Source organism: Mustela putorius, unplaced genomic scaffold (assembly GCF_011764305.1).
Source record: "Mustela putorius furo isolate JIRA1106 unplaced genomic scaffold, ASM1176430v1.1 tig00537335_pilon_pilon_pilon, whole genome shotgun sequence".
Taxonomy (NCBI): Eukaryota; Metazoa; Chordata; class Mammalia; order Carnivora; family Mustelidae; genus Mustela; species Mustela putorius.
The window spans coordinates 821,859-833,152 of record NW_025422457.1 but is presented as its reverse complement, the minus strand read 5'-3'; the positions used below and the strand labels follow the sequence as shown (position 1 = coordinate 833,152).

At 42.8% G+C, this 11,294-nt stretch overlaps 1 protein-coding gene across 3 annotated transcripts in view; it reads left to right on the top strand.

The window, feature by feature from the left end:
- The first annotated feature begins 9,102 nt into the window (after positions 1-9,102).
- The window catches only part of ACBD6 (acyl-CoA binding domain containing 6), a 206,542-nt gene continuing 204,350 nt past the window's right edge, over positions 9,103-11,294 (top strand). For 2 of the 3 annotated variants that reach the window (XR_006604955.1, XM_004767895.2), the window contains exon 1: positions 9,103-9,724. Coding sequence is in view for 2 of the 3 variants with exons in the window: in XM_004767895.2 (XP_004767952.1) it covers positions 9,503-9,724 (222 nt within the window). In the remaining variant the exon portion in view is untranslated. The remainder of the gene's footprint in view (positions 9,725-11,294) is intronic. The other variant, XM_004767894.2, reaches the window with a different exon arrangement.

The window sequence follows — 11,294 nt, the reverse complement described above, 5'->3', positions numbered from 1 at the left end:
AATTGCAGGAAACTTCTGCTGATATGTTATGCTTTTGCTTATACTCAGCACAAATATAGGCTCAACACCTTTGATGCTTCTATATAGCCTTACACTCAGAAAATCAGAAATGGTAATTAGCATGTGATCAGTTGTCAATAAATTCTTGCTGATTGTTCACCTTCACTATAAAGTGCTCTGATTTTTTTTGACCGAACCTTTTGGACCTGAGCTCTGGATTTCATATGCCAATATACGTATAATACATATATATCTGTGTATTTTAGCTTTTTTAAAAAAGATTTTATTTATTTATTTGAGAGAGAGAGAGCATGGGTGGTGGGGGGAGGCAGAGGGAGAGGGAGAAGCAGACTCCCTGCTGAGCAAGGAGCCGGATGTAGGACTCAATCCCAGGACCCTGGCATCATGAGCTGGGCTGAAGGCCAATGTTTGACTGACTGAGACACCCAGGTGCCCCAGGTGTTTTAGTTTTAAGTAATTTGAGCATATGTGTGTTTAAAGCCTTTTTGGAAAAAAATGGGAAATTTTGAATACAAAGGACTACATGATTATTGATATTTCTTCATTTTCTTAACTATGATAGTGGCATTATGGTTTTATACTGGAATTTTCTTATTTTTACAAGATTCATACTATAATACTTAGGTTTTGAAGTACCACAATGTCTGTGACTTATTCTCAAATGGTTCATCAAAAAATCATAGATCATAAATAGATAAAGCAAATTTGGAAAACTTTTAAAAATTGTTGAATCCAGGGGATAGAAAGTTCGGTGATTATTTACTATTCTTTCACTTTTCTGTACATTTCAAAATGTTAATAATAACAATTATTATAATTGTCAATAATAAACAATTGATTTAAACAATCAATAAACAATTGATTTAAAAAACTTTTGCCATCATGAAAAAAAAATCAGAAGCAGGAACATCAATATTCAGACCAATTATAAGCTCCAGTGACATGTCTGTACATACACAAGTGTATGATGGAATCTTGTTAGTAAGGTTTACAGTGCTGCTATTTCTGAGCAACACGGATGCACTTTAATAAATAAAGATTGCGGGGTGCCTGGGTGGCTCAATGGGTTAAAGCCTCTGCCTTGGGCTTAGGTCATGGTCTCAGGGTCCTGGGAAGGAGTCCTGCATCGGGCTCTCTGCTCAGCAGGGAGTCGGCTTCCTCCTCTCTCCCTGCCTGCCTCTCTGCCTAGTTGTGATCTCTGTCAAATAAATACATAAAATCTTAAAAGTAAATAAATAAAGATTGTTATTTGCTTGACTCATTTTGGGGATCAGGAAGAGAGGTTTAATTCTATTGTCAGAATAATGGCCTAAAGGTATACACGGTCATTTGACATTTCAAGAGCTGGAAATTAAAAACTTACAATCTTGGAGCATCTGATGGCTCTGTCAGTTAAGCATCTGACTCAATTTTGGCACAGACCCATGACCTCAGGGTAGTGGGACCAAAGTCAAGGTAGAGAGCAGAGTCTGCTTGAGATTCCCCCTCTTCCTTAGTCCCTTCCCACCAACTTCCCACCACTCACAAATAAATAAATAAATTGTAAAAGAAAAGAAAAAAAGAGAACCTACTTGAATGTTATTCTCTATTTTAAGGTAATATAAACAAAACTGTTTAATGTGATTGTGTCTGCCTGACCAGATTTTCTTGATGATGAAACTCATTCTTGGTTTTTGATTACTAACGTCTTACCAACTCTTTCAAGCATAAATGGCATAGAATTCATCAAAGTCACAGTTTCTTTCAAAGTGATGCTCAGCTGTGAACACTAAGATCAGCAACAGTGGGATCTATTGATAAATGTAAATGTAAAGAAAATGTAGCGTATGAAAATTCTGATTTTGGTACATTTTCACTTCCTGAGTCTTTTAAACTGTAATAAACATATACTAAATATTTATCTTTTATTGTGTATTTTAGAATGTCAATTTTTTAAAAAAGATTTTATTTATTTATTTGACAGAGAGATCACAAGTAGGCAGAGAGGCAGGCAAAGAGAGAGGGAAGCAGACTCCCTGCGGGGCAGAGAGCCTGATGTGGGGCTCGATCCCAGGATCCTGGTGTCATGACCTGAGCTGAAGGCAGAGGCTTTAACCCACTGAGCCACCCAGTCACCCCAAGATTTTTAGAATGTCAATTTTTAAAGGTTCTATTTATTTATTTGACAGAGATTACAAGCAGACAGGGCTTATTTATTTGACAGAGATCACAAGCAGGCAGAGCAGCAGGCAGAGAGAGGAGGAAGCAGGCTCCCCACTGAGCAGAGAACCTGATGCGGGGCTCAATCCAAGACCCTGAGATCATGACCTGAGCCAAAGGCAGAGGAATTAACCCACTGAGCCACCCAGGCGCCCCATAGAATGTCAATTTTTAAAAGGAGTTTGGCCTCTCTTTTTTATTTTTTAAATTTTGAGAGAGAGAGAGAGAGAGAGAGAGAGGGAGAGAGAGAGCAGAAGGGAGGGGCCAGAGAGAGAGGGAGAGTGAGACTCTTAAGCCCGCTCCAAGGCGAGTCCAACAAGGGGTTCGAGCTCAGGATCCTGAGCTCATGACCTGAGCTGAAATCAAGAGTCTGATGCTGAACTGACTGAGCCACCCACGTGCCCTTAGAATGTCAATTTTAACCTTAAAGTTCCTCCAAATATTTGGAAGAACAGGGTGAGGTGCAAAAAATTTTTTCTTCAAGAAAAGAAAATTCAACAAAAGCAATAACAACAACCAACAACAATCAAGAGGGGGTAGTGACATAGATTCAGAGCTAAATTTATCTTGCTCTACACTCTATAACCTCTATTTCTTATTGTGACATTCAGAATAGCAAGTGTACTTGTTAGAACATTTTTTCTAACCAAGCACATCTTAACAAAGCCTGTTTTCCTCTTCACTCTCAGTTCTTGAGTTCTAAGTTCAAAGAAGAAACAAAATTAGGATTTAGCTTCTGTTTAAAATAAAGATATAATTATATAAACAGTTGTTTCATTCCTTGTGCAAGATGCATGTCTTTCCTAAACAGGAAGACCCAAAAGACAAAGGTAATCAGCAAATTTGTCACGCTGGCTGTAAAGAAACCTGGCTCTGTATTGCCATCATGTGGTCAATGTGTATATTACACCTCCACTCCACCGGTGCCCTGCAAGATGACTGCCACCGGGAATCTTACACCACCTACGGATTGGTCTAAGTAGTTCAAACCCACAGGCCACATCCATCCATCCATCCATTTCCTTCCTTCTTTTCTTCTTTCCTTCCTTGCCCCTCCCTCTCCCTCCCTCCCTTTCTTTCTGATATATTTATTTATTTTAGAGAGAGATCATGATGGGGGCGGGTGAGGAGCAGAGGGAAAGGAGAGAGAAACTTTTTTTTTTTTAAGATTTTATTTATTTTAAAGAGAGAGAGATCACAAGTAGAGAGGCAGGCAGAGAGAGAAGGGGAAGCAGGCTCCCCGCCGAGCAGAGAGCCCAACGCGGGGCTCGATCCCAGGACCCTGAGATCATGACCTGAGCTGAAGGCAGCAACTTAACCCACTGAGCCACCCAGGCGCCCCTAAGAGAGAGAAACTTAAGCAGACTTTGCAGTGAGCTTGGAAACCGTCTTGGGTTCCATCCCATGACCCTGAACCGGAGCTAAGGCCCAAATCAAGAGTCAGAGGTTTAACCCACTGCGCCCCCAGGTCCCCCAGGCCTCATTTTTCATATAAAGAAGTTACATTCTATGAAGGCACAATGTGTTAGTTATGTTTTTACTTTCTGGACCCTTTATTCTTCAACCCAGTAACTGCGCCCAGGAAAAGATTATGGAGATGAATAAGAAAATTTCCAGTTTTTTAATTTCAAGTTCAGGGATCCTTTCCAAAAAACGATCTCACTCAAATAGTACAAATTAGTTTCTGCCAATTGACTAATAGCTCCCTTTTCATTTAAAGAATACTGAGCGCTGTGTGTTTTAGTAGATAGAAAAGCCCCAGACTACAGCATTGTGTGTCAGTTAAACCTTAATAAAAATAAACAGGTGATACATACATCTGTATTGGGAGACCTGTGTGATGGAGCCACTTGGACACCCACCTGAATATACAAGGTTTCACACAAGTCATTCAGTGTTTAAAAGGCTCCTTCTGGAAAATAATAGAGCTCAACTAAAGACTTTTATGGAAAGGATATCTAGCTAAAAAAATCCCATTGTTATTGCGCACCACAAGATTTAGTACTTAATTTTCCTGTGTTATTTAATTTTCTAATTTTTCTCATGAGTCCTAATCCTATTTCTCCAACTAAAATTTAAATTATTTGATTGTAAGAATGATAGCAGACTCCCTGGCCTGTGGACTTTTTCTTGTATTACATGACCTAAAATGTTAATAAGTCAGCATTTAATAGTTCATTGTTGATTAATTTTCAGCAAGTCAAAATAACAATATGACTTTTAAAACTTCTTCGTATTTACTAATATATAATCTGCAGCACCATTAATGTATTTGCTAATAAGTTAACAAAAACAACAACCAAAATGTTTCACCTGTGGGGCAGAAGTGAGCCATTACTGCCTGCTTACTTGAGTCTGCTGATTTTTTATACTGGTCTTTGGTTCATTTTATCAAGCACAGTGGAATCTCTTCAGGACTAATAACTAAGAGTATACTAGGCTTTAATTATTTAATCCTATTTTGCTTTATGGCATGTGATTTGCCCTTGTATTTGAATCCGTATAATGATAAGCAGCATTACACAAGATTCTACCATTAAATCAATTTCTAAACCCACAAACACTTCCCCAGAAATCTGTTACTTAGATAAAGTTAAGTCCATACAAACAGCCTCTACAAAGGTGGGGGTGGGAGGTGTCTCAAAATTAATCACATCTTTCTTAATTTTTAGTTGGAAATATCTAACTTCTCAAGAACTTGAGGACGTGGGGCTTTTTTTCCATTAAATTTCATTCGTTATATAGATTTCATAAAGACTCCAAAGTCAGGGTTCTGATTTCTCTGTCCTTCTTTTGGTGTGTGTGTTCAGTATAATTCTGCTAGTTATTGTATTTGAAGGTGGGCAAATGAACTTCAAGATTATGCAAATTAGATAATATAGTCTAATATCTCTCTCTACATGCTTATCTGCTTATGTGTCAGGATCCCACTAATGGGCTTAAGGAGTTGGATTAAAGACCATAGGTTGCCTAGAAGATCATGTCCTAGGTAAATACTACCAATTTGATTAGTGACATACAAATAAGCCGCTGAGCTATAAGAGCTCTCTTCTTTTAAATATTTGCAAAATAATGCAGTCTTTGTTAAGCAAGGTATTCCATTCAGGAGTGGGTTAACATATGTTCCAACTTTTAGCTTGTGTTGGTGAGAAAAAACAGCTAATTACCCTCTGGTGTTTGTTTATTGAACCTTACTTATTATCAAGTGAAAACAAGCAATATTGCTTGCTATTTTTATACCCCTGTGCCTTTACTCATGCTACTTCTTCTGTCTAGCATGACCTTTCCATATCACTCATCCATAGTAATGTATTATCCCCTTTATTCATTTACTCCCTAAGGCCTTAAAGAACAATGAATGGGTCTTTTATGCATTCACTAACTTATCTATTCAATAAAGATTTCACTACAAGCCAGCTCTGGGGAATACAGCAGTGATAAAAACACACAAAAATCCCTGCTTTCCTGGGACTTATATAGAAATGATATAACAAATGAGTAAAATATATTGCCAGTTAGCAATAAGTGCCAAAGAAGTGGGGTAGAGGGGTGCCTGGGTGGCTCAGTGAGTTAAAGCCTCTGCCTTCGGCTCAGGTCATGGTCCCAGGGTCCCACATCAGGATCTCTGCCTGGTGGGGAGGGATCAAGCCCCACACCAGGCTCTCTGCCTGGTGGGGAGCCTGCTTCTTCTTCTCTCTCTGCCTGCCTCCCTGCCTGCTTGTGATCTCTGTCTGTCAAATAAATAAATAAAATCTTCGGAAAAAAAAAAATGAAGTGGGGTAGAGAGTGTTGGGAGGATGAAATTGTAATTTTTAATAAGGCTGCCAAGGAAAGTTCAGCTAATGCAGTGATTGAGCAAAGACCTAAAGGAGGTAAGGACAAACCGTATAGAAATCTGGGGATAGAGTGTTCCAGAAAGAAGGACTAGTAAGCACAAAGGTACTGAAGTGGGAGGGTGCTGGGTTGGAAGAAGAGCCGCAAGGGGGTCCACAAGGCTGGAGTAGAGGTAGAGGAATGATATTCTTGTTTATCCATAGGATTTATTCCTGTGTCTGAAACATATCAGGACTTCATATCTTTGATGAATTAATGAATATTTTGATGGTAATGTAAAAAAAGGCCAATATTTCACAAAACTTGATTTGTGCTAAATCCAGTTACTTTTTTAACAAAAATATTTTCTTTGCATGTCCTGACTTTAGCTTTGTTGTCGAAACAGGTATGACTTTCATTAATTCAGATTTTAGGTCTGTTCAGGATGTCGTGTTGCAGTATATTACAATCTTCTCTTTGCATTTTTTTTTGTTAAAATCCTTACAAAGAACTGTAATCTGCAGTGAATATAAACACTGGAAAATACCAGCAAATACTGTTGGGTAGTATTTTCATAACCTTCAGATCTCTTAGCAAAGTCAGCAGCATTACTTAGAATCACTTAAAGAAATTGCCAGTTTAAGGACTTACTCTGCCTCCAAAACTTATTTCTCAGAACATCACTTGTAGAATTTGTGTAAAGTGTACTATGCATATAATCTTATTACTATTTATTTATTTTTTAAAAATATTTTATTTATTTGACAGACAGAGATCAGAAGTAGGCAGAGAGGCAGGCAGAGAGAGAGGAGGAAGCAGGCTCCCTGCGGAGCAGAGAGCCCGATGTGATGCGGTTCATGATCCAAGCTGAAGGCAAAGGCTTTAACCCACTGAGCCACCCAGGCGCCCCTACTATTTATTTATTTGCAAGAATGATTCATGGTTAGCAGCAGGTGGGGCCACGAGCACATGTACACCGAGGCAACCACCACCAGCAAGACTGATTAGTTCTTAACAATTTTCTCCTGACTGCTCCTTCCCTGCCTCACTTTGGAGTCCAGGTGTTAGCATTCCCAGTCTTGCTTTTGACTTGTCAGTGTATCCCTTTGAATCAGTAACCTCTCCATATTCGTTGTTAATCTTTAATACTGATTGTTATACTTTCATTCTAATATTTTCTCCTCTCTTCCTGATATCTTGGCTGATTTTTTTTCTTGAGATTCAGAAAAACATATCCAGTTCCCTACAGTACCCAAGAAATGCTTGAACGGAAACACCCCTTGTAAAAGATTTATTCTCTCAAAGTTGCCATATCCTGGTAGTTTTGGAGTTTTGATAGAATCTTGGAGAAATCAAACCTTCTCAAGTATTAACCCCTTTAGCTAGAGACCTCCAAGAAGTCAGCTGTAGTCAACTCAGTTGTATTTAATTCTTGTTGCAGCAAGGAAAAATACCACATGGAACTATGGGCTTCCTCAGTAAGAAGGCGTTCAGAGAGACCTGTTACAGGATTTGGGCTTCGGTTGGTGGTTGGTGCTTGGTGCTTGAGGGAGAGTCTAAGGTAGCAGGGATCTGTTTTCAATTGGTTGCAGTCAGAAAGCCAGAGCAATTCCACGACTGGGCATCTCAATAAATCTTATCTATAGGGAGAGAAGACTAATAGGAGAATAAAGTTGTAATTTGTAAAGAAGTAGTAACCATTCATTTTGGCCAAGAGAAAGGGTGTTTAGTATTTTGTAGGCCAGAGTGATCTTGTTTTTGTCTGTGTTTAGACAAATTCATGAAGTGATTTGCCTTGTCTTGTCTTATCATGGTTTTACAACGACCTTGTCCGAGGTTGGGATTTCCTGAGATTATTTCTAACGGGACAATAATATGGCTTAGCTGTGAGTGCCAGTCCAGCTTCCCAATGTCGGGGGGCTCTTCTTGTTTTTCTTTTTCGTGTGTTTTTAATCCAAGTATAATGTACATACAGAAAAGTATAATTTTTTAAAAAAATTTATTTGAGAGAGAAAGGGAGATAGTGCGAGAAAGCACAAGCAGGGTCATGGTGGGGAAGGGGGACGCAGGCTCCCTGATGAGCCCGCTTAGCCGAGAGGCCAACTCGGGGCTCCATCCCATGACCCAGGACATCCTAGAATCTCAAGGAAGGTTTCTTGAATCCCGACCCAAACTTTGACCCTTCTCGCCTTTCTTCTCTCCCTTGTCCACCCGGAGACAGGTCTAACCCCACAGGGTCAGGAACCGCTTCTGAGAACACTTTCTTTGCACCCATCTGATGGTGCTCGTTACTCTGCTTTGAGTACTAAATGAACACCGTGTATTTTGTCTACACCACCCGGGACATAATCATCGCTACGTGAAACTTAATGGTTACAATCGCGCCGCAGTTCTCGGGTAGTTCGGGCAGAACTGTGTCAGACTTTTCGGCCTCACTTGTGTCGTCAACACAGAGTGGCAGCGGCCCTGTCAGAGGAGAGTCGCGCTAAAGGCCGGGGCCCGGCGGCGGCCCCGCACAGCCCGGACGTGGGGGCTCCACAGGCGCCCAAAGCCAGACCCGGGCTGAAGCGGCTCGACCAATCACAGGGCTCGGGCGGTGCAGGCCCCACCTCCCAAACGTTCACCCCTTACTCAAGTTAAAGCAGGGATCCGGGGCCAGTCTGGGGGCGCCGCGGACACAGCATCCGCGGAGGGGGCGCAGCGGAACCTTCGTCCTCAGCTCGGTGTTTCCCGCGACTCCGCTCCTATCGCTACACTACCAAACCCACGGCCTCCTTTCCCGCCCCGAAGACCTATTCCGAGAACATGTTCCAGACTTAGGGATTGGTAATTCCAGCGAAACGATTCGTGGACATCCCAACGACTGAGTACAGTTTCTCCGTGCGACATCTCCCTAAAGGGACCCCGCGGGTTCTCCTAGAGGAGGGCGCCCCACGTACGGCCGCCCACGCTCGCCCGCCCACCGCGCAGCTTCCGCCCGGCCTCGCCTCGTGCGCGTGCTCGGACGCGTGCTCAGGCGCGTACGCCGCCCCGCCCCGCCCCGCCCCGCGAGCACGCCGCCTCCGCCCCGCCCCGCGCGCACACCGCCCCCTCCCCGTCCCGCCCCGGCCGCCCGCGCCGCCAGCCGCTCTCCTTTCCGGATCTCTCGGCTGCGCATCCCCGAGGACCGACCGCCGACCCACCGCCTCGCGGGTGGAGGAACCTGGGTCGGGCCCGAGCGCTCTGTTAGCCAGAGGCAGGCGGAGGAGACGGGCTCGGCCGGGGGCGAGCCGCCGCGGGTGCCCTGCGCGCCCGGGAGAGAGGAGGGAGGGAGGCACAGTTACGCGAGGCCGCGCGGAGTAAGTGAGCTTGGGTCCGACTCGAGGTCGGGCTCCCGATCGAGATTGGTGGGCCAGGCCCGGGAGCCGGCGGTACCCTCGCTCCGAGGAGCACTGAGCGGACACAAGAGGGACGGGCCGAGCGAGGACACATGGCCTCGCCATTCCTGCCCGCGGGGGCTACCACGGGCGACAGCGGCGGAGAGCTGAGCTCGGGGGACGACTCCGGTGATGTGGAATCCCTCCAGAGTCCCGAGACCGAGGCGTCCGGGAGTCTGACAGAGCTCTTTGAGAAGGCTGCGGCGCACCTCCAAGGCCTGGTGCAGGTGGCCAGCAGGGAGCAGCTCTTGTACCTGTATGCCAGGTACAAGCAGGTAAAATCCTGGGGAAGGGGTGGATGCGGGAGAGCGGCAGGAGACCTTCTGTGTCCTCCAGAATGGAATAGTTACCGTGCTGGGTTGATGGCTAGATGCAATGAAGTTTGCCTGTGTGTGTGTGTGTGTGTGTGTGTGTATAATCATCTGCTAAGAATTAGAATCCTGAATATGCAAAGGGCCTGTCTGCTATCCGGAGGTGATATTTGGCTGGACACCGAATGACAGCTTTCCATGTCTTCTTTGACTTGCACAGTGACCTTGCACTTACGGTTTTACCAGCTTCAGAACCTTTACAAAATGAGGATGATAAAATAGGGTTTTTCATTCAGTCTTGCTGAAGGGTCATATGGAGGTAATTATGGAAGTAATATGGTCATATGGAAGTAATGTTAAAGAAAATTGTGAGATCTGGGAGAATTATATGATCGTAATATAAAGGTGATGCAATGCAAAATAAGGTATTATAATTTTGTCATTGTATTTTTAAAATCCTAAATATGTTAGACTTATGTTTTGATTGGATGGGCTTCTGACTGTTAGATGCTATTATAAAGATGCTGCTTAGAGCTAGTAAACACCAGGTGAAATAATCCCCTTCTTTGGCTGGAAAGAAAAGGGAAACCCAAAGAGAGTAGATAACTTCCTAGGGTCATACAGACAAATCAGTCAGAACTGGAATTAGATTGTAACTCCTGACTCTAAAGCTCTGAATTTCATAATCGTAATGTCATTTAAGACATGTTTAATTTATCATTCAAAGAGTCGAAGGTACCAGAAGGAGAAATAATTGCTTTATTTTAATATACCAGTATTGTATAACATCTTTTCTGTGCAAAACACTTGGGTGTTATGCCTGCTGCGAGTGAAAGAAGAAAAAGCATCATGGTATTTGCCTTCGAGAGTCTTGGAAAGTTTCTTGAGGAGTCTAGATTTAAACACGTGAAAAATTGCTAACAAGGGTTAAATAACATTTTAGGAAAACTCCAGCTCTTTGGAACACTGGAAACAAAGATGTTCTGGGGAATAGCCCATTTTATTTTACAAAAAAATTTTAACCTTTCTTTTGCTTCTTGGTATCTGTTAACTCCTGTATTCTTTTTTTTTTTTTAAGATTTTATTTATTTCACAGAGAGAGATCACAGGTAGGCAGAGAGGCAGGCGGGGGTGTGGGGGGGAGAAGGAGGCTCCCCGCCGAGCAGAGAGCCTGATGTGGGGCTCGATCCCAGGATCCTGGGATCACGACCTGAGCTGAAGGCAGAGGCTTGACCCACTGAGCCACCCAGGCGCCCCTCCTCCTGAATTCTTTAAAAAAAAAAAAAAAGTTGTAGGGTCCCTCTGTATTCTTCAACTGAATATACTGAATAGAGATGAACCTTCTTTTGAAGACTGATGAATTTCAGTTATGAATACTGGTTAAAGTGACTTGACAGACATAGCTATAGATATATAGGGTACAAATTACAGTGTTGAATGAAAACTGCCCCTAAATTGGCCTTGGAATTTGCTTTCTTGCAGAAGTTCTGGATATCTTTTTTTCTCTTTGGTTATTTATCCTGTCCCCATAACA